Below are 25,162 nucleotides of genomic sequence, written 5' to 3'. Positions count from 1 at the left end.
CTGATGGTGTCTTCACATTTTCCGTATATTCTTTTTTGAATTATTTTCAAAAACATTTTGAGAACATGACTCATTAAGCTGATCATTCTATAGTCATTACAAGTTTTTGCATTTGCTTTTTTTTTTTAGGTAGCATGATGAAGGTCGACTATAACCAGTCTTGAGGGATTATGCTTGTATCGTAGATCTTATTAAATAGCTTTACTAATATATAATGTTGTCACCTTCTAATAACTTGACTATTTCTGCTGGTATTCTATCCAGGCCTAAGGCTTTACCATTTTTAGCTGAGTTTAGTGCACATTCTGCCTCTGATCTTAGAATGCTTGGACCTTCCATATGTTCATAAGTATTTTCTGGGTTCTGTCTGTTATCAGTAAAGAGTTCTTCTATATATTTCATCCATTCTTGTGTTTTGTAATCTTTTCGGATATTATTTCTCCCTTTTTGTTTCGAAGGATACAGAATTGCTTTTTCTTAAATATACCTGAGGTCTCTTTCAGCTTTTTGTGTAGATTAAAATTATCATGCTTTTCCTGTAGAATTTCTATTTCTTTACATTTTTCATTCATCCAGATTTCTTTTGCTTCTTTGATCTTATGTTTAATAATTTTCTGAACCTCTTTATATTTTGTTGGACTATGATTTTTATATGATCCACATTGATCCATGAGAGAAAGAATTTCATCAGTTATCCAATCTTTCTTTTTTACTGCTCTATTAGGACACAAGGTATTGGTACATTTCTCTATGAAGACAGATTTTAATTTGTCCCATGATTCATCAACCCTCATGATGTCATCATTCTTGATAAGTGCTAGCACTTGATTCAGATCTTGACTCAATTTGTGTCTTATCTCTGTGTTTTTTAATTTTCCTAAATCAAACCTTTCTTGTTGATGTTTCTTAAGTATAGCTTTCAGTCCAAGTTTTAACTCTGCCACCAGTAGGTTATGATCAGAAGCAATATCTGCACTAGGATAGGTTTTTGTACTCTTTATAGAGCTTCAAAATCATTGATTAATTAGCAAATAATCAATTTGGTTTCTGGCTATATTCCCATTATTATCCTGTGGTGATTGCCAAGTATACAGCCTTTGGGATGGTAGCTTAAACCATGTGTTTGTGATTATTTGCTCTTTTTTTTTTTTTTAGTCCTCTCTCATTTCTTGTTCCCAGTCCATGTTCGCCACATACATCTCCACTTCTACCTTTCCTCCATATGAGACCAGCTAATTCACCTTCAATTGAAAATGCCCAATAAAGGTTCTTTACATCCTAGACAAACACAGGTCTTTCCCAGACATCATCAAAACTGAACTGAGCTGTAGAGGCTCCCAAATTTGATGAATTTGGCTACTATTTCATCAGTACCTGATTGCTTTGTTGTCTTTGAGCTACTTTATAATTTATTCTACTTCAGGTAGTGAAAGATTAAATATTTTTTGGTGATACGTATGATAAGTATTTATGTTAAAATTACTAATCAACAAACACTGAGAAATGAAAATAGAAACACACACAGCTTTTATAGATTACACCAAAGCATTTGATAAAATTATCAGAGAAAATATGGGAAATCCTCGAAGAATATGAAATACCAAACCAACTCTTTAGAGTCTTATTTGATATATACCAAAATAAGAAAATATCTGTGAAGCACAATAATTTACATCAAGCTGGAAACCAATAAATAGAGAAGTATGTCAGGGTTGCACTCTCACACAGGTTTTAATTAATATATACATAGATAAAATCATAAACGAATGGAAGATAACTAATATAGGAGGATTCAAGATAAACCATAATAACAGATTAGCTATTCTTCGTTTTGCTGATTACCAAATATTCCTTGGAAACAGTGAAGATGAACTACAAAAATCATTATGCAGTCTAAATAATCTGATAAAAACATATGGTATGGAAATATCAACAGACAAAACAAAAGTCATGGCCTTCAAAGGTGTTAATTCAATAAGAAGCAAAATAGTAATAAACAACAAAATAATGGAGCAAGTAAATATATTCAAATATTTAGGACACACAATGTTATGAAAATGAAGCTGATATAGAACTGAAGCTATCAAAACCTTTAAAAATGACAGGCATTATAAATAAAGTCTTTAAACCCAATTATGTACAAAAACACACGAATAAGAATCTACAAGATAGTAGCTAAACCTACCTTACTTTATGGCTATGGCAATGAGATATGGACAACAAAAAAAGCAGATGAAAGAAGAATTGAATCATCCGAAATGAAATTTCTAAGCAGAACTGAAGGAGTCACAATAATAAATAAAATGAAAAACAGCGAAATCAGAAATAAACTTGGAATTACAAACTCCCTAAATGAAACAGTTATATGCTATAGAGAAAAATGAAAAGAACATGTACTGAGAATGAATAGAAGCAGAATACATAAACAAATTCTAAATTACCACCCAAAAGGTACCCGATGTCTCAGCAAGTTCATTACAGTTTAGTAATTTGTTAAAGTACTCTCTCCACCTGTTTACTATTTCATCTCTTGTGGGTAGTGTTGTCCATTAATATTGTTTGTTACTGTTGCTTTATTGATTTCTAATATCATAGAAAATTTTTTTAGGATTATTTGCTGTAAAGTACACTCAGTGGAACAAAACATTAGAGATATGGGTAATGAGAAGTTGACACTGGCTCCTCTATGCAAAGTGAAATGTACCCAAACTGAATGTAGATGGTAAATAGGCAGCTTCCCAACAGTGTTTCACAATCGACGAACATGGGTAAATGTGAAGATCTTAGCAACTTTGATCATGAATGTATTATTGGTGCAAAACAGATGGGTCATTGTATTGCCCATGTGGTAAGAACCCTAGAGTTCTTGAGGGCAACCGTACCAAGGGTCTACCATGAGTATACCATCAACAGGCATACCAGCATCCAGTGAGCAATTACTGACCAACCACATGCCACTGATGAATGGGATCAACGTAGAATGTCCAGGCATGTACAGATCAACCACAGGGTAATGGCAGCACAAATCACATCCAGTTTCAATGTCAGTGGTCCAAGCAGCATCAGCAAGCTAATGATATGGCATACCATGGGCTACAGGAGCTGACACCCTAATTGTGTACCACTGTTGACAGGTCGTCATTAGGCATTGCACCTTGCCCTGTGTCGGGACCATCAAAACTCGACCTCTGCAGAGTGGTCTGGTGAATCCCGCCATCAGTTGTACCAAGCTGACAAGTGGGTGACATTGACTGCATGAGGCCATTGTTCTGTCGTGTCGGCTCTGTGATGGTTGGGGGAGGGGGGCTTCTCATGTGGCACATTAGGTCCCTTAATGAGCCTGGAGAGGTCCTTAAATGTTGCGATTTACCAGAATGTGCTGGTTAATCTTTCTAATCTACACACTTTCATGGCCTTGGCACATCCTGCAGCTGATGATGTGTTTCTGCACGACAATGCACTTCCCCACTGGGATGCCATAGAACGAGACATCAGATCCACTTATCCGAGGCCGACGTCTAAAGCACAGTTGTGGACAATGCTGCAACAGGCATGGCTGGAATTACCTCTGGTATCTGGTGGAGTCAGTGCCTCAGAGACTACAGGCTGTTATTTGCACTAGAGGAGGACTGACAAGCTATTAGGTAAGTATCTCTAATGTTTTGTCCATTTGAGTGTATTTCTGAATTTCTTCAATCTGTTTATGTAAAAATGTTCTTTTCTGTTGTCTGATTATTTTATTGGCTTCCTTGCTGCTTGCTTTGTATCTCTGAGCAGCATGAATATCAGTTGGGTTATTAATCCAAATGCTTCTATCTTTTTCTTTACTGCCAGTTCACATTCTTCTTTAAACCATTTTTTACACTATATTTTACTTTGAATTCAGCTGCATATTTTTTCAAATTTTGTTTTAATTCACCCTCATATTTCTTCTCTCTTCAGTTTTATCTAGTTTTTCCTTAATATTGTATCTCAGATGATTTGTATGTGTTGCAAAATATATACTGTTTATTTTAACCTTAAGGATAGCACCAGTTAGAAAATGGTCACTATCACACTCAGCTCATCTATTCTGAATGCAATTCTTATTATCTTTTACTGATAATGGTATGGACTGTTTGATGGAATGTATATACATCATGAGATTTCCATATTTTTTTTTGTGTATACTCTTCCTCATAAACATAGAGCTGCTTATTATTAAATTTCTTGATGCTTCAAAATTAATCAATATTTTCTCATTAATATTTCTCTCTTCATGAAGGCTTTGTTTTCCAATAATTTCTTTATATATTCTTTTCCAATTTTTGCATGAAAAATTTCCTCATAAAATGATTATATCCTGTCATGGAATTTTTTCAGGAATTAGTATCAGTTTTTCATAGAATCCAGCTTTTATTTCCACTTGTGTAGCTTCTGTGGGCACATGTACATTAAAAAGGAAAAACAAAGGTTTTGAAGAAGAGTGCAAAGCTAATAATAATGGAAGAACTTGATCAATTATCATTCAAGATGCAAACTAATAATTACTAACACCATGTTCCAATATAAAGATATGCATATTACGTTAAGACAAAACATTGCTATCGACAGTGATATATTCACTCTGGTTCTGAATTGTTACAAAATAAAATAATCTAATCTAATTTGGATGTATTTAATGCTTGTGTAAAATTGGTGATTTTTATTTGTTTTATTGTGTTTTTTTTTTCCCTTAGAAAATTAGAGTAGATTTTAGAATAGTTTTTTAACATATTTTTATTGTGATATGGCAATATTAAATTCATCTGTAAAATGACACTTAAAACACAGATGAAACTAACACAGAATGCTATCAAGAACAGCGAAGTAGAGAACAAGAAGGCTTTTCATGCTAAGACGATATTACAAGGTTAAATTGCATTACTAGAGACAAATGATGCAGGAATTTGAGCAGCATTCAGAGAAACACAGGGAGAATAAGAAAGTTAAGCAGTAAAAGCGATCAACACACGGAATCAAGTAACTTAGCATGTGTAACAAATACCAGATAAGTAATGTGATTGTAATAAGAAGGACGTTATTTGGTATGCCAGCTTTATCATAAAACATGCCTTGATGAGTGAGCGGGTTATAACTTCCAATTTTCCCTGAGAACAAATTAAAAATATAGCATATGCAAGTGGGGGGAAAAAACAGAAAAGAAGAGCAAAAGAGATCATAATTCTCTTAGGTACGAAAGACTTAACTAGCGATAAATTCAATATGAGAGAGGATATGAGAAGGTTGTTGGAAGAAGCAAGAGGGAAGAGAGAAAAAGTGAAAATTGTAAGTGTATTACCTAGATATGATACAAAGGAATTAAGAATAAAGGCAAATGATTTGATGTCTATTCTGTGTAGAAAGAATGGATATGAGTTTTTGGATGTGTGGAGTGAGTTTCAGGGAAGAATGGATTTTTATAAGAGGGGGATGGTCTACACTTGAATGTGTTTGGTATCAGGAGTCTTGAAAAATTATTAATTAGTATGAGACCTAACACAGATAGTCAGAAGAAAGTGAATTATGATGGCAGGAATAGTGAGAATCTGTGTGTAAGAGTGACGGTGTTATGTAACTGTGTTAATGAAGGGAATGAGTATTATTATCGAAATGATTATTAGGAGAGAACAGTCTTGTGTTCATCCAATCAGACCTATTTATCATGTGCAAAGATGCATGCATAAATAAGACTAGATAGAACAAAGATCTGCAAGTTGTCCAACTGTGTCAGGCAGACTATTATTTAAAAAAAAAAAAAAAAAACTTATTACGTCACTGTGTACACAAATGCTAGGAGTATCAGAAACAAACGGGTAGAGTTTGTTGCCTTGGTCACTACATTGCAGCCTCATATTGTAGGCATTAGTGAGACCTGGCTATGAAAAGCCCACATACTGCAATCAAGTGAAAACAGTATTCAGAGCGGAATTCAGTACAGTATTTTTACAAAGGATAGACAGGATAGGAGAGGACAGGGTGTGCTACTAATGATATTAGATGACATGAATCCAGTTAGAGTTGAGATCCATAACTGCAATACTAGTAACAGTTTTTCATATTTGAAGTCATCTGATGTAAGGCGTAGTCTAACAAGATCAAATTCATAGTGGGATGTTGTTACAGACCTAGTGGATCAGTTGCTAGAGACGAAATACATCACCAAGTAAACATGATGGGTGTAAAAAGAGTAATCATAATGAGAAACATTAATTTTCCAAACATGTGAATGAATAACTCTGTAATATGAATGGTGAATGCAGGTGATGTAAGGGTAACCAATGCAGAAGAGGTTGTTCAACTAACGAGGGGTTTGTTTTTGCTAAAAAGATATCAGCATGATGTGTACAACATTGTACTCATTGCTACCTCTTCACTGGATGAAGAATTGCAGGTGTATGAGGCAGAATTAGAGTTGTTGCACAAACTGAATAAGAATTCCACAATAAGGAATGATGGGATATCAGCATGGATGCTAAAAGAGTGTTCAGCCAAACTGGCTATTCCTTTGACCAGGCTATGAATTTCATTTCAGTCTTAGAACAGGGAGGATTTCACAGGAGTGGAAAGAATGTATGATAATCCCATTGTACAAGAGTGGTGCAAAGGCTGGTGTATCCAGCTGTTGACCTATCAGTATCTCTAGAGTGGTGGTGAAGATTTTGGAAAAGTTGGTTAGAGCTCACATACAGAAATGGATTGACAGAGAGACTGTACTTTGCAATGAACAGCATGGGTTTACCAAGGGAAGTTCATATTTGAGTAACTTGCTCACAGTCTATAATAATGTTACTATTGAGTTAGACAAGAGTAATGAATATGCCCATGATACTTTTAGATTTTGCTAAGGCTTTTGACAGAATACAGCATGAAAGACTTTGTCGATTGTTATTCAATCTGTACATTAATAACACTGGAAAGGATTTGACATGTGACATACATCTATTTGCTGATTTTTTTTTTTTTTTTTTTAATTTTTATGGAATTTACAACCGTGTTAAAAAAACTTTTTTATTATCCCGACGTCTCGATATTCACATCAAGATCATCATCTGGAGCGTACATAAGTATACAGAACAAGCTGAGTTACATCATTAACTGTAAGCTAGAGAAATAATGATTTGATCACATGTTATTCTACTGGCGTGACCTCTGGTGAATAAAAAAAATAATAATAATAATAAAAATAAAATAAAATAAAATAAAATAAAACTTTTTTTTTTACATCAAGCTAAATTCTATTTTTACAATGAAATAAACATTCTTTTAGATGGTTTTCTTTCAGAAACAATTGGTGTCCTATTTTTAGTATTACAATTCCTATTTTTGATTTACAATACTGGATTTTTTACAGTCCTGTTAATAGTTGTTCTTGGTGAGGAAGGTCGAATATATGCCTTCCATATGTTTGGGATGTTTAAACCATCATTGTTGTTCAGATTGGAGTGGTTGCTGATAATCTCGCAGGCTTCCTTGAATTTCCGTTCATACCATGCTCTTTGTGATGTAGACAGCTGGTGGTTTTCCAGTCAATTCTGTGTAAGGTATTCAGGGCATGATCAGAAAGGCCAGCTTCACCATAATTATTATATTTAATGTGTCATTTATGTTCTTTTTATCTAATAGGAATAGTGCGTCCTGTTTCTCCTATATATGGTATGTTGCAAGTACAGTAAATTCGGTATACTCCAGGGTGAGCTAGTGGAGGGAGTGGGTCTTTGGATGAGTTGAGTAAGTTTTTTAATTTTGCAGGAGGTTTAAAGGTGGCTTTGAGGTTGTACTTTTGTAGTACTCTGTTTATTTTGTCTGATATTCCTTTAATGTAGGGAATGGTTATAGTTTTACTGTAGTCTGGTTTGTCTTTGTTTTTTATTGTGGTTTTGTAGAGAATTTTGTTTATAGTATTTTGGCTGTATCCGTTTTTCTGTAGGTTATTACTGATAATTTTAAACTCGTCTTTCAGTGCCTGTTCACTGGAACAAATCATCTGAGCTCTGTTTTTTGACAGTGTTGAGTAAGTATGAGTTGAGTAAGTTTTTTAATTTTGCAGGAGGTTTAAAGGTGGCTTTGAGGTTGTACTTTTGTAGTACTCTGTTTATTTTGTCTGATATTCCTTTAATGTAGGGAATGGTTATAGTTTTACTGTAGTCTGGTTTGTCTTTGTTTTTTATTGTGGTTTTGTAGAGAATTTTGTTTATAGTATTTTGGCTGTATCCGTTTTTCTGTAGGTTATTACTGATAATTTTAAACTCGTCTTTCAGTGCCTGTTCACTGGAACAAATCATCTGAGCTCTGTTTTTTAGCGTGTTGATGACACCTAGTTTTTGTGTTTGGTGGTGGTAGGAGTTTATGTGTATATATTGTCCCGTATGTGTCGGTTTTCGGTAAACAGTGAAGGAAAGATTGCCCGAGGGAAGACGTGTGACAAGTGTATCTAGAAATGGAAGTGTGTTGTGTTTTTCAATTTCAATTGTGAACTGTATGCGTTTGTGTTGTTTGTTTAGGTGGCTAAGGAATGTGTCTAATGTCTGGCGGCCATGGGACCAGATCGCGAAAACATTGTCAACATATCTAAGCCAGACTTTGGGTTTTAGAGGGGAGGAATCTAGAGCAAGTTGCTCAAAATGTTCCATGTAAAAGTTAGCAATAGGGGAGATAATGGCGATCCCATGGCTGTGCCTTCTTTTTGTAAGTAGAAGGCGATTTGCCATACAAAATAACCCGACCGTAATACATGCGCAAAAAGCGCCGTGATATCTGGAGGGAATTTGTTTTGTAGGAGAAGGATTGTGTCGTTGATTGGGACATTCGTAAAGAGGGCAGAGACGTCAAAACTGACTAATAAATCATCTTTTTCTAATGTAATGTCTTTGATGATGTTTATGAAGTGTTGTGTGTTTTTGATATAGGAGGGGGAATGACCTACCAACTCCTTGAGTGTTGCTGCTAATTTTTTGGCTAAGTGATACTTCGGGCTATCAATTCCTTCAACGATAGGTCTTAGCAGGGTGTTTTCTTTATGAATTTTTGGTAGCCCATAAATTCTAGGGGAGCGCGCGTAATGAGGGAACAGTTTTTTTATTGTATCTTCGGGCCATGTTTGGTAGCCATTTACGGGCTACCAAAAATTCATAAAGAAAACACCCCGCTAAGACCTATCGTTGCTGAATGATTTCAATAGGCTGAAATTGTGGGCATGTGAAAATGGCTATCAGTTCAATGTACTAAACATAAAATCATGAAGTTTGGTGTGATTAAATATCCAATGTTGTATTATATTGGTGGAATTATGCTAGAAGAAAATGATAAGGCTAGGAATCTTTGGAGTTTTAGTAGATAGGAAGTTGAAGTTCAAGAATCATTTAGCAAAGATTGCAAATACAACTTAGAAAATAATTGCAATGCTGAAACAAACCTCGATGTGTAAATATAAGAAAGTCATTTTTACCTCTTTACAAAGCTTTGATACAGAGGTGGATCAAGTGGGTATTGGACCAGGTGGCCGCCAGCCCCCCCACCCCCCAAGCTAATTGGAAAAATTAAAAGAGATCTATAATATGAATGATACTGATATTATGCATTTTGATGATGAATTGGAACATCTACTATTTTTAAAAGAAGACAAATTCAGTGCAACCAAGTGTACCAGGCTGCAAGAGAAATGTCAACTTTTCCAAATGTGGACATTTTTAGGGACCCCATAATTTTTTTTTTTACTGCTGGGGGCCCCGATTCAGCTTAATCCACCCCTGCTTTGATAAAACCTCACTTGGGCTATTGCATGCAAGTCTGGTTTCCTGGTTTTTATGGTGATTCTGATACAGTACGGAGGAAGTGCAAAGGAGAGTGTTAAAAATGATATTGGGATTGTGGAATACCGAGTGATTTGAAATCATCTTTGTTACTCAAAATGCTAACCTTCATCTCAAGGTTTTCAGTGCCTCTATATTGCAGTTTTAAGGACATTTCAGTAACTGTATCAATAAGATATAAGAAAACCTTTATAAAAGCTTTTTAACAGAAATCCCTACCACCTCATTCTCATATTGATGTGGTAGAGTTTTCCTCTGTACAACTCGGATTTTTCATCTTACAAAAGCAGACTAACTAGCTGGAGAACGTGTGTCTTTAACAGACATAATCTGCTGGCCTCATATCTTAGTTGCTTATTTAATTGCATTAATTATCATCAACATCAAGATAATTAACTGAAATATATACTCAACAAGCTAAACTACTACTCACTACAGAAAAATCTGTATGTGCTAATTGATTTATTCAACTGATAATTGTAGCCTAGTCTCCAGCAAAATAAAGTAAATAAAAAGATTGCATCAACTAATCAGGTTGATAAATTAAATAGCTAGAACTTTGACAACCCAAGTGACTGGAGGGGATTTATGAGTATAAGAGTAGTGAACTTGGAATAGACTATAGTCCTATTTTTCCTTTTGATTGCAGATATAAATGGATTTTGAAGTCTGAACTATAAATTAAGAGCTCATTTCAACCTAGAGTTGAAAATAGTCGCTGCCTCAGTGTTAACCATTAAAAATTAAATAATTCAGTTACTTAAATTAGTCTTTGTGGCCACCAAATACTATTAACAAAGATCAGATAAACAAAGCAAATCTAATAAGTGCTAAAGCATTTTGTGAACTGTATACCTAATAAGGCAGTCGGTAGTTGTTTAAACTACCGACAGTCTTATTAAGTATACAGTTTAAATTCAGATAACCCCTTTTTATCTAATGTTTAAATTGGGGGTTCTTTACAAATGCAGTTTAAACAACAACCCCTCCCCTGCCCCTCCATCTCTCCAAGAAATTAAACAGTTTATTTAGCTTATCCAATAATCCCTTCTTCCCTTTGGCTTACTCAGGGGATACCAGATTAAATACAGCTGTAACCTCTCTTGTGCAGGAAGAACAAAGTTAGATGATCAGCAGTTAAATCAGTTAAATCTTTAGTTCTGTCTGTGAATTTATTGCCATGGTTGGTTATTTCACCAATTAATTTAACCATTTCTTTCTTTGTTTATTTTTTTAAATGAAGTGTGCTTTCTGTTTATTAACCCATTTGAGATATGTATCATTCACACACACACACACATATATATATGTATATATTAAATGTTGTATTCAATATAGAGAACCATAATAAATATTTATTTTCATGAAATCAGTTAATTCATATAAAAGTTTCATGTCAAAAACTGCATGTGTATTTTGAAAAGCAGCAAGAGAATTGTGAGAAATAATTGCTAATTCTGTATCATGATTTCTAGTTTTTTTCTAATTTGAAATATAAATCAAAGGTTAACACAATTCTACTCTCCAAATATAAAAAAATTAAAATAACTAGGAAAATTCTGTTTGTGTCATTTACTCGTGTAATATTAGGTTCATATACCTATAATATCAGGATTCTGGTAGTTTAATTACTTTAATGTTAATGGAATTCAACCTCAGATTTTTCAGAACATTTCTGTTGTTTATGTTGGGTGGGGTAGAATGGATGGAAAGTATTAATTAAAGAATTTTCTCAGTAGTTCACTGAAGCAATATTTATATCAGATGAAAAGAATTAAATATTCATTATTGATTTCTGACATTTATTCTTAAGGGGTGTACTTAAAATGCTGGTTAAATTTAATTTATCTGGATGAAAAATTATATGTAATTATTTTATGCACAAATAATAGGTGAAGCTGAACTTATAGAATTACCACAGAAAGAAGAAAAAAAACAGTGGTATCATCAGTTTGTTGCAGATGAAGATGCTACCAAATTGGAGTTGAGTGGGAAAATTGTTCTTCTTTTTGATATTTTAAAAGAATGTGCAACTATTGGTGACAAAGTGTAAGTAGGTGTTTTGTTTAATTCTAAGTATATTTATAATTAATTTCAAATAAAATGTAAAATTCTCATAAAGGTGTGTAAGAAAGTATGTTTGTGCACATGCTTATGTCTGAATGCATATACTCACATATACACTTATATCTCAAAACACACATTACACAGAACCCTAAGATGATATTGTGATAGGTCACCCTATGCTGCCATTAAATAAGCATGCCCCTGGGGAGGTAACCAACGATCAACTGCAGCAACTGTCCACTAAATAAGGTGCAGCTGCACATGCATCTGCTCCAAGACAGGAAGAGCCTCTGTTTCAGGGATTGATTCCAGCCTGCAGCGGCCATTGGCAAGAAAGTAGCAACTTCTGAGTAATAACTCGCTTTGGGATATAAATGCTAATTATGGTATCCTGGACACTATAAGAAATGAGAACACAGTATTAAAGTAGGCATACCAGCTCGAACGTTGCCCTAGTCAACAAGGTTTGTGTCCATGACTTAGGCAGAGGGTTATTTTCGAAAAGTTCACTGTAGTCTCCAAATCATTTCAGTCACCTTAAAAATGAATGAACACAACCAAACAAGAGCATCAGGAATTGCCTGACTATCTTCCAGTTGAATATTGAGGGGGATTCACTAGATCAAAATCAGAGGTACTAAATAATATCCTTCCCAGGCCACAAAATAGACATCGTTGCTCTACAAGAAACTCGCCACACCCCCACAAAGACATATTACAATTCCTGACTACATTTTTCTCACTGATAAACGTGATAAAAGACTGCCTGGCAATCAGAAGTGTGGCATTAGTAATGCACTGGATGGTACAGAGGACAATTTGTTGTATGAGGACTCAGATTCTGATTTAGAAGAGGTTTCAAGTGTCTCTTCATTTAGCTCTGGAGATGAATTTCAGAGTTTTGACAAAGAAGATTAGGTATTTGTTGAAAGTATACCTACTTATTACTTTATATTTGTAATACTGTAAATTCATTATAATATTCAGTGATAAAGTTTTTCCTAAAAAATGTGTACAAAAAAGGGGGTGCGTCTTATATGCCAGCAAATATGGTACCTTCTTGGTGCTTATTCGATACACATTCAATTCACTTCACGTTTTCAATATTTCGAATGTGATATAATCCTTAATAGTTGTAATGATGTAGATCATTGGTTCCCAACTGGTGGTACACGTACCACCTGGGGCTATGTCCAGGGGTACACGAAACATAATTAGTAATGGCAGAAAAACAAGCACTCCAAAAACTAGCTCATATTAGAGAATGATGATTCTCTAATATGAGAACCACTCTTCTACCAATAATTACGCACAGTTCATGCATCACTTTTGTCACCTATCCTCCTTTCCAGAACAATCGTGTATTACTAAGAAATGACCTTTGCAATAACAAACCTTCCACTAACTTCCATTTGTGACATTTCTAGAACTTCTCCAAAAATATAAATACATCCGTAGCCAAACTGTTTGATCGGTTCAGTTTGATTGACTGAGTATAAGTAAGTGCATTGTCTTTGCAATTCTTTTCAAGCAGTTTTTTTTATTTAATATTAGCATAGTTTCAGTTATTATTTTATTATTATTATTACCTCATTTCCATTATTTTACATTAAGTAGACACTGAACAAAAGTGTCAGCATTTAAAAACAGCTATTTTAAAAACAAGGGGTACAATTTATAGAAATGGGTATAAATGGGTATAAAAGTGGAAATAGGTTGGGAATTACTGATGTAGATAACTATTATGTTTTTTCATGTAAGTACTCCAACATCAAAAGACAAAAATAAGAAGGGAAACACAATGAAAATTTTGTGTGTTCATATCAGCAGCAACACTGATACTAATTCTATCAATGGTTCTAACAGGCACTTAAGTGCCCACGACCTTCCAACTATTTTTGGATTTCTTAACCATAAGTCATGGATGAGGTGGTTAGCCCTATGCCTCACAGAGTGTCCTGTGTCTGCAGATGCATGTGTTCGTGGGTTTTATTTCTCAACAAATAAAACGTTGCACATGCGACACGCGTTTTATATCATTGTATCACGCACAGTGATAACTTTATATAATTTTTAGAATTGTCGGTTAGTTTCCTAGTTTTTTACTTTCTATTGCTTACCAGTGTATCCTTTGAAAATGCTGACAGATATCAGTTGGTGAAACGTCAGATATTAAACTATTATTTACTTGACTAACATACAGAATTAAGTCTTTAATTTATTAATGCCTAATATTGTTCAAGACTACCATTTCTCATCTGTAATGAGTCATTTCATAAATTATACATGAAGTGCACATACATGATTATTAGACTATGATTGTGTGAAACAAAATGTACAAAAAATCCAGTTAAGTTGGGATAATGTTTCGTGCCAATTATAAGTGGCAGATGAATGATGAAATAACTCATATTAATTCTGCAGACCTAGTGAGAAATTATCATTTGTTTTGAAATGAACAGCCCAGCTTGAATATGTCAGTTAAGCTGTAAACCAGTCCCTAAATTTCTATAACTTTCTCGCTAAAAACTTTTTATTGTTTGTGTGGTTGCATTAGTGTTTTCCTTTTGTTGAATTTATAGAGTACTATATTTCTGATGTGTTCTTTCTGACACTTTTTTTTTTTTTGGTAATTTCTAAAGAAAAACATAGCAATACTTAGCAAAATTTATAGAAATGAAAGATTTAAACATATAGTATGCTTATTAGGACAGGGTCTACAGGTTAGATAATCAAGAACCCTGCTCTATAGAACAAACATGGAAACATTTTCAAGTTACTTCTTCTTCTTGAAGAAGAAGAAGTAACTTGGAAAAAAAAAAATGAAGAAGGATCCCCTAGAAAGAGGTTAGCAACCATGTCACAGAATCGTTTTCTTTCTTTTGCTGTTCTGCAACATTTAAGCCAGTTCATTCCTTAATGTCTTCAAACCAAATTCTCCTGGGTCTACCTCTCCCTCTTTTTTCATCTAGTTTCCCCTTCTAATATTAATTTTTGAATGCCTTCTTGCCTAGTTAGATGTCCAAAATATTTAGGTTTTTGTTCTTTAATTATTTTCATTAATGTTCTTTTCATTTTTGCTTTCTTTAAAACATCTTCATTTTTCGTTTTCTCTGTCCATGGTATTTTCAACATTCTTCTGATGGTCCACATTTCGAAAGCTTCTAATTTTTTCTCTGCTTCTTTATTTAGAGTCCAAGTTTCAATGTCTCTAGATGTTAGAACAGTTTTCATATCAATAAAGGCTTTTCTTGTTTCTATTCTTTTTATTTCTTTAAAGGGAATTTCCTCTGTTTGTAAATGTTTGTCCCAAATATATAAAAGACTGAACCTGTTTAATTTTTTTTTTGTTTACAGTTATGTTTAGTTTCTTATTATTGGTTTTTTTTTATATAATCATGCATTTTGTTTTCTTTAGGCTAATAATTAATTCCATTCTAAGCTTCTGTTGTAAATTTCTGTGACTGAGTTTTCAAGATCATCTTCAGATTCAGCTATAAGGACTGTGTCATCTGCATACCCGAAGTTGTTGAAGTTCCTACTCCCCACTTTTACACCCTTCAGTTCTGAAATATTTTTAAAAACTTGCTCACTATATATATATTTATATACAGGGTGTTCGGGATAAATTTGACATATTTATAATTAATTATATTTTTCCGTAAGTTACATGTATTAACACACACTTCTCTTCATTTAAAAGTTTGGACCCTTCTTCATTCATATACAAGATGTCAGAAAGGATGGATAGCTGGAACCCACCTGAATCATGGAAGAGAATAACTTGTATCATGATGATTTGTGCCCGCCATCAAAATAAGGATATTACGACTGCTGCCCAATGCTCCCTGAATACAGTAAAAACAATCAGGCATGAACTAGAGACTTGCAATGGTGACTACGAGGATGTAGCAAGAAGAAAGATCCCTAGCAGACGATCTGATTGCATTCGTACAGCAGAATTCCTCGCAAATCTGCAGGAACAGGTGTTGAAGAACCCTGGCATTGGAATTCGGGCTTTGTTCGTGGAGTTGCTAACTGTAGTCAAGCCCTGGATAACAAGGGTAGGCAATGGTAGGCCGTATGTATGGCAGCAGGATTCGGCCCCTTGCCACACCTCTGGGAAAAGTCAAAAATGGTTGTCTGAAAATTTCTACGACTTCACCAGTCCAAATGTTTGGCCTCCAAACTCCCCAGACCTTAACCTCATGGATTATTTTGTATGGGGCGCAGTTGAAAAAGACACCAATCGCACTTCCAGTAATACAAAAGCCCAGTTAATGGATAAAATTAAAACAGTTTTTGCGGCCCTTCCCAGGGAGACTGTAGCATCAGCTTGTTCGAGGTTCCGAAGCAGAATTGAAGCTGTGATCGATGCTAATGGTGGTTATTTTGAGTAAATCTTGTTGATAGTATTGTAATTAACTCTGCCTGTAATGTTTTTTTGTCAATTCATTAAATTTAATAGATACAAAGAAGATTTTCTTTTTCCTTACGAAACTGTCAAATTTATCCCGAACACCCTGTATATATATTGTACAGTAAGGGTGATAAGACACATCCTTGTCTTACTCCTTTTTTGATTTCAAAGTTGTCAGAATATGCATTTTTATATCTTATTGAGCCATTTGATTCCAGTATATATTTGTAGTTATACGTAGATCTTGTCCTTCCTGTTATTCTGTAGGGTATGTATTAATTTTTTTTTTTCTTTTAGGCTTGCACGGTGATCCAAGTACATTTTTGAAAATTATGGAGACAACTACCATGTTTGAGTAAAACTTTAGTTTAATATAACTAAGCTCTACATTCGACCTTTATATCAAAGTCATCTTCTGGAGCATATGCACTATATACAGAGAACAAGCTACACTACAATCTATCTGGTTTGTTAAAGTTACTGACCAACCGTTACAACAATTGTTGGCCTGACCTCTAGTGAAAAAAAAATAATAAATAAATAACTAAAATAGAATATACATCAATGCTAGAGTCCTATTATTAATATTATCTGTTTGTTGTAGAATTACATTGGGCACAACAACAAAAAGCTATGTGTGTGTGTGTGTGTGTGTGTATGTGTATACACACACACACACACACACACACACACACACACACACATATTTACAATATGATTATACATGTACATTCCAACCAGTTGGTATGGAATGGTTTCTAATACTAGCTAGAAGTTAGCTAGAGTCCTGACTTATGTATTAGGTAGGCTGAATGTGTGCCATCCAGATTCTTGGAATGTTCGTGCCGCCATTGTTGTTGATATTTGGGTGGTTTATCAGAATTTCACAGGCTTCCTTAAATTTCCTTTTGTACAAGAGATAATAACCTTATTCCTATCTGCATCAAGTTGAAAAAGAGATTTACATCCGCTAAAGCACTCTGCATATATGACCGCACAGAGAAAGCAATGCTTAGAGAACAGATACAAACAGCCTGCCAAAACCTAGCACTAACTCAAAATTTAGTTTAAAAATTGCAATCTGAACTATCGAGCTATATAAATCCAGATATTCTACAAATACTGGAAAGAATTACTGACAATTTGGCCACGTATACCCTAGAAAATAATAATAATAAAAAAAAAAAACTCAAGGCCAAATTTCACAGTTTGAAACAACTGCAAAATATGGCTGCCAATCACAAGAATCCAACCAATCAGAAGATCTCCGCCCCGAGGTAAACACCTCCAACAATGAACAGCAAACTAGGGAGACATGGAGCGACCAACCACCAGTAAGCAAGAACCATGTGATCATTGGATTTCATTTACCACATTGAAAGAGGCATTGGGTCTCTACCCAACAATATATCCGATAAAATACAATTACAAACCAGTAATGTCCTGAACAATAAGAAAACCATAGATAACAATCTCACAAAAATGGAACTAGCAGCAATAAAGTCGTTAAAAGCCAACCAAGACATAATAATAACGAAATTGGATAAAGGCAATGCCACTGTCGTCCTTGACAGGTCAACTTACACACGTCAGATGAATCAACTAGTAGCCGATTATTACAAGCTGGTAAACTATAACCTAACAAACAGGATAAAAAATAAAACAGAGAAACTACTCAAGTCCGTCACTTCTTGGCCGCCAGACACAATTAAAAAAACTCATACCCCACTACACCCGCCCCTCAGAATATATGGTGTCCCCAAAATACACAAACAGAATGTGCTGCTCTGACCTATTATGGAAAGAATAAATAGCCCTAGTTACCAGTTAGCCAAGAAATTAGCGTCGAGGAGTTGGTAGGTCATTTCCCTTCCTACATAAAGAATAACAACACTTTATAAACAAAATTAAAAACATAACACTCAACAAAGACGACTTATTAGTCAATTTTGACGTTTCTGCCCTTTTCACAAAAATTCTCATCAATGAACACAACTACAATTCTCTTACTACAGAACAAATTTCCCCCCGACATTACAGCCCTCTTTGCCCATGTACTACAGTCCGGTTACTTCTTGTGGCAAAACAAATTTTACCTACAAAAAGAAGGTACGGTCATGGGCTTCCCACTATCCCCCCCCCCCCCCCCATCACTAACTTTTACATGGAAACATTTGAGCAAAGGGCTCTTGATTCCGCCACTATAAAACCTACAATATGGCTTAGATATGTTGACGATGTGTTTGCTATCTGGCCGCATGGGCGACAAACGCTAAATACATTCCTTAGCCACCTGAACAAACAACATGAACGCATGCAATTTAGCATCGAAAATGAAAATCAGAACTCACTCCCGTTCCTAGTCACATGTCTCCCCTCAGGCAGCCTATCCTTCGCGGTCTGCCGAAAACCAACACACACACAGATCAATGCATACATGCTAATTCATACCACCACCCATCACAAAAATATGGAGTCAAAAACAGGGCTCATAACAATTTGCTCTAACCAGCAAGCCCTGAAGCAAGAACTAAAAATCATCAGCGACACATTCATAAATAATGGCTATAACAAAAATACTATCAATAAGATACTTCATAAAACCTTAAAAAAAAAAGAATCTAGATTATAGTAAAACCATAACCATCCCATACATTAAAGGGTTATCAGAAAAATTCAACAGAATCCTACACTATTATAACCTCAATGTCACCTACTAAACTTAAAACCGTATCAACTCTTTTAAGGATCCTCTCCTTCCCTTGGCACATCCTGGAGTCTGTTGCGTCCACTGCACCGGTAACTTACTGTACATTATTGAAACAGGACATACAATCCCTATACATAAGAAAGAACACATAAGACACATTAAATATAACCATTTTGGTGAAGCAGGCCTCTCAGATCAAGCGCTCAACACCCTACATCAAATCGACTGGAAAAGCATCGCTCTTTTCAAAAAAAAAAAAAAAACCTGGTACGAAAGGAAATTTGAGCAAGCTTACGAAATTCTGATAAACCACCCAAATATCAACAACAATGGCAGCATGAACATTCCAAGAATCTGGATGGCACACATTCAGCCTACCTAATACATAAGATCCAGCATAAGTCAGGACTCTAGCCAACTTCTAGCTACTATTAGAAACCATTCCATACCAACTGATTGGAATGTATATGTATAATCATATTGTAAATGTGTGTGTGTGTGTGTGTGTGTGTGTGTGTGTGTGTGTGTGTGTGTGTACATATACACACATATTCATTTTTTATATAAACTGACTAAAAATCCGAGAATTATAACAAATTGAGATTTATTGGATACACAACATGTTTCGTCAGGATTGACTTCATCAGGCGTTAAGAACATAGAAAGCTATTAAAAGACACTGAAAAAAACATTGAGACACTCTAAAGCTATAAATTCAACTGTAAATTACAGTTATTATGAACTTGAGCTATAGTCCAAGTTCATAATAACTGTTAAAGTTCTGTTGTTGTACACCTGTGCCTGTGTGGATCCACGAGATCACCAGTATCTGATAGTAGAGCTGAAAGAGTCAGGCAAATTATAGCTGAGATTATTGTTCATATGAAGAGGGTCCAAGGTAATTTCTTTTGACTCGACAATGCGACTTTCTACCTCATCGTGGCAAATGTGCAGGTTTGAAGTTGTTGTCCAATTTACTTCATGTTGGTGGCTTTCATTATTTGTGTTTATTGAAAACAGTACATGGCCTGATAGGGCAGTGGTGTTAAGTTCTGAATAAAACTAAAAGTAGTTAACTTGTAATTTCTTCAGAACTTAACATGCACTTTTAAGCTTTGCACATACTGATATGTCAAGCAGGTTAAATTTAATGTAAAGCTGCCAGACAATTTAGTAATTTTAGAATTCTGTTATTTATCCCTTAATATTATATTGTATTTTGTTGTAATTAAGTCCACTGCCTAAGCTTTGTTAAAAATAACATGTGTTTGTGCACCACTGAGTGAAGATCTAATAGATCAAAGATCGATTACCAGAGGCAATGCATGTGCGCCAGAGTACGCATTGACCGTGAAGGGAAGGCATGCGACTAACCCCCCCCCCCCCCCACTACCACCAAAGTGATTACTAGGAGAGAATGTGGCGCTAGTGAAGGGAGTTGTACTTTGAAGTGAGCAAGGAAGGAAAAGGATATGACGTAGTTTGGAAGTGTAGGGGCAGGTGAGTTTAAAAAGGCAACGCAGAGCCGGATCGGGGCTTTTTTCTTTCGTTCGTCGGATCTCCAGCCAGAATCCCTTGCCAGCCAGTCTCTCCGTGCTCCGATGTTCATTCCAGTTTCTTGGGCAAAGCATCAAGCCACAAGCGAGGAAAGAATGCCGAGCAGTCCTTGAGAATCTGCCGATAGAAAATTCATTCAGTGGAGCTGAGGTCCAGTATACAGTATAGACAGTCGAGCTTTGCTTAAACCTGGTAACCAGTGAAAGGCAAGCCCGAATCTGACGAGAAGGAAACTGTAGGTCGAAACGGAACCAGAAACAAATCTGAAGGTGAAGCTGTATCGAGATGCGTATGATGATCCAGCAGTTCCCAACTGAGTGGTAATGTAGAAACCTTTTCTTTGTTCAATGAAAGTGTGCAGAAGAGTGATTGTAACCTTAATAGAACGTTTAAGACTAGAATATTGTGATTTCGCATAAGGACTCTAGAAACCTAGTTTAGAGAGTCAGACTAAATTCCAAGACATGAATGTAGAAATTAGAGCATGACCTGAATGTCTGTGAAGTGCATAACCTTAGTAGAATTGTATCATTTATCTTTGCATTACCTTGATTTGAGAATTATTGTGGACTTGACACCTATTCTTGTTTAAGATAGAATTAGAGAAATTGAGTATATATATTTTATCTGAAATTGACATTGAAGTTAATGCATGAAACAGTTAATCTTAATAGTGTTGAGACATTAGCCTTTGTTTCACCTTTGTTCGAGTGCCACGTGGAAGTGTTACCTAAGCTTGTCAAGAAAGAATTTGAGAGATTGAGTGTCTATGATTTAACTGAAATTGATATTGAAGTAAATGTATGTCTGAATTATTCATGATTTGTAATTTGTTTAGTGCATAATTAAATATTTTCTTTTGATTTAACAATTGCCTTGCCTGAAATCATTTTCTACTGCACCCCCTCATAAAAATCGAACCACAGCGGGAGGTATTTTGGAAGGGAGGTCACAACTGCAGACTAAGATAGTGATAAATTTGAGACTTGAGTTAGTTTATATAAGATTCATAAATTAAGGATATTGTTCAGAGCTCGGTACTGGTTCTTTGATTCTTCACTGTTTGAAAATCTAGAATTTAAGGTGGCGCAGCTAAATAGAAATTTTCCCTGAGTTCGAAGTAAGAACCAGCATTAGCTCGGAAACAAAGGAATTGCCATTGTCTGGTGGGAATCTCTTTGCTTTTAACCCACGAACCATATCCTTATAGTAAAATACGGAGAAAAAAATAAGATATAATAGAAATAAGGGAAGAAAGAGACCTAGTTTAACCATAAAATAGAAATAACAACAATAGAAAAGGGGGGACGTAACAGTAGTCCTGGTTCTCTTGTAAGCAATGTCTCTCTGATGTTCCTCGAGACGTAGGAGGAGGAGGAGGATTAGCGATACAAAAAGCAATTTATCTTTTATTTTCACAGAAAAAACATCATTAGAAAACCAATTAGCAGCCTGCTTAGACCTTGAATCTTGGAATTATATTAAAGAATTAAGTACACACCACGCATTATGATCTCAAAAACTTAAACAAACACAAGCTCATCAGAAAGTTCAACTTACTCAGGTCATCACAAGAATGGTCTACTCTAAATAATTGTCATACCAAACTTAAAAATTTGGTGATTAACAAATCGTCACACGTCCTAAGTCCTGATGAAGAACAAATTCTCGGAAAGGGTTTTAATTTTGTTCTGGCACCAAAATACATTCCCAAAGAACTACTTTTAACTAAGTTGGAGAAAGCAGCTTCGCTAATTCCTACCGCAGAAGCAAGTTTACTTCATATTCATATAGAAGCAATTCTTGCAATCAACAATGCAAAACCTCCTTCTGATATATATCCCCTGGTGAGAGACTTGCAATTAAAAATCTAAGGAATAACAAGGACATCGTCATCTTAAAAGCTGATAAGGGGAAAGAGAAATACACAATAGAACCAATAATCTCCTACAAAAGACCACAGAAATTCCGCGATGTACACGTCTTTCCATCCGTTCTTTACACTCACTCATTCCAAGGCTATATGGTCTCCCTAAAGTACATAAAGAAAACTTCCCACTGAGACCTATAGTAGACAGCATTGATTCACCCAACTACAGGTTATCTAAATATCAGGCATCATCGTTAAAAGCTTATGCAGGAAAATCTTCTTCTTATATTAAAAACTCAACAGATTTTGTCTCTAAAATCAAGGACTTAAAACTCAAGTCTTCTGACATCATGGTGAGCTTTGACGTGGTAGCAATCTTTACCAACATTCCGACACAAGATGTTCTCCATATTTTAAAGAACAAGATTTCAAATAAAATGTTCTCTCTACTATCTCACTGTGTAAACTCTGGCTATTTTGAATTTGAAGGTAAACTTTATAAACAGGTCAAAGGATTAGCAATGGGAAGCCCCCTCTCCTCCTATATTAGCCAACATTTTTTTCGAGGATTTTGAACAAAAGGCAATCTCCTCTTCTAGTTTAAAACCAAGAATTTGGCTTAGATATGTGGACGATATATTCCTCATATGGGAACATGGTATTGAGAATCTTCACATTTTTCTCAACCACTTAAACAACCTCCATCAAGATATCAAATTGACCATGGAGATTGAAGAAAATAGTTCCCTCTGTTTCCTAGATGTTAAACTCACCAAGACACCCGAGTCCATAAAAATCTCTATATTTAGAAAGCCAACACACACGGACAGATATCTGCATGCATCCTCACATCACCATCCAGCGCAGAAGTTGGGTATTATATCAACTCTAGCGAATCGTGCAAGTTCTGTACTGTCAGATGAAGAAGAACTAAAAAAAAGAACTACAACATCTTAAATGGACCTTTAAAAGCAATGGCTACTCTTTAAAAAGTATTAACAAACAATTATTCCACAGTCAACGTAGAGACACAGGACGACTCCAAAGGTTATATCTCTTTGTCATAACAGCACACTATCCAAAAAACTGAGTAGAATCTTAAAGAAGTTTAACATTCAAACATGCTTCTCGACTCTTCCAAAAATAAGATCAAGTTTCAGCAATTACAAACAAACTCACAACCTGCTACAATTCCCAGGTGTATACAAAATCACATGTGAGTGCGGAAAACCTTACTATGGCCAAACGGAGAAATCTACCCTCCTATGTCTTGAGGAACACCAGAGAGACATTGCTTACAAGAGAACCATGGCTACTGCCCTATCAGGCCATGTCCTGTTTTCAATAAACACAAATAATGAAAGCTGCCAACATGAAGTAAATTGGACAACAACTTCAAACCTGCACATTTGCTACGATGAGGTAGAACGCTGCATTGTCGAGTTAAAAGAAATTACCTTGGACCCCCTTCATATGTACAATAATCTCAGCTATAATTTGCCTGACTTTCAGCTCTACTATCAGATACTGGCGATCTCAGAACCATACACGCACAGGTGTACAACAATGGAACTTTAATACGGACTATAGCTCAAGTTCATAATAACTGTAATTTACAGTCAAATTTGTAGCATTAGAGTGTCTCAATGTTTTTTCAGTGTCTTTTAATAGCTTTCTATGTTCTTAACGCCTGATGAAGTTGATCCCCGACGAAACATGTTACGTATCCAATAAATCTCAATTTCTTATAATTCTCAGATTTTTAGTCAGTTTATATAAAAAATGAACATATCCCAACTCCGAGTTAATATTAGTATTTATCATATATATATATATATATACATACACGCATAGAGGAGGTGAGAGAAGATGCACCTTGGACAATGTTTTGCAATTGTGTGCAGATGACATCTTGTTGTGTGTAGATTCAAGAGAAGAAGCAGGAACTAAACTGGAAAGATGGAGAAAAGTACTGGAAGAGAGAGGTATGAAACTGAGCAGAAGTAAGACGGAGTATATGTGTTGCACAGTGGGCGGCGGCCAGGAAACAGATCTGGAGCTGGAAGGAAATGTCATCAGGAAGGTGAGAGACTTTAGATACTTAGGTTCAACAGTGGAAGAAGATGGAGGAGCTGAGAAGGAAGTGGGATGCAGGATACAAGCGGGTTGGAGGAACTGGAGGGAGATGGCTGGAGTGTTATACGATAAGAGGGTGCCGATCAATCTGAAAGGCAAAATTTATAGGACAGTAGTGAGGCCAGCTATGACATATGCTATAGAAACTGTGGCCCTGAGGAAAAATAATATCAGCAGGATGGAAGTAGCAGAGATGAGAATGCTTAGGTGGATGTGTGGTGTGACCAGAAAGGATCGTCTGAGAAATGACTATGTCAGGGGAACAGTGAAAGTTACGAACTTAGGAGCGAAAATACAGGAGGCAAGGTTGAGATGGTTTGGTCATGTGATGAGGAGGAAGGACAAATATGTGGGAAGAAGGGTCATGCAGATGGACGTGCAAGGAAGGTGGAAGTGTGGGCAGCCAAAGAAGAGATGGAGGGAGCTGGTAGAAGAGGACTTGAAGATGAAGAACTTGGATGTGGTGACAGCCCAAGACAGGAAGGTGTGGAGGAGACTCATTACAAACAGTGACCCCACTTAAGTGGGAGAAGCTGCAGAAGAAGAAGAAGAATATATATACATAGACTTGT

At 35.5% G+C, this 25,162-nt stretch overlaps 1 protein-coding gene across 1 annotated transcript in view; it reads left to right on the top strand.

Moving 5' to 3' along the window:
• The window catches only part of LOC150105775 (uncharacterized), a 625,951-nt gene that overhangs the window by 413,490 nt on the left and 187,299 nt on the right, over window positions 1-25,162 (top strand). Inside the window, exon 20 of the mRNA XM_090394343.1 lies at window positions 11,723-11,879. Within this exon, the coding sequence (XP_090250469.1) occupies window positions 11,723-11,879 (157 nt within the window). The remainder of the gene's footprint in view (window positions 1-11,722; window positions 11,880-25,162) is intronic.

Source organism: Typopeltis vanoorti, chromosome 6 (assembly GCF_054136105.1).
Source record: "Typopeltis vanoorti isolate ZY-2024b chromosome 6, IOZ_Tvanoo_1.0, whole genome shotgun sequence".
NCBI classification, from domain to species: Eukaryota; Metazoa; Arthropoda; class Arachnida; order Uropygi; family Thelyphonidae; genus Typopeltis; species Typopeltis vanoorti.
Note: the sequence above shows the minus strand (reverse complement) of the source record. Positions and strands in the feature narration are given on the sequence as shown.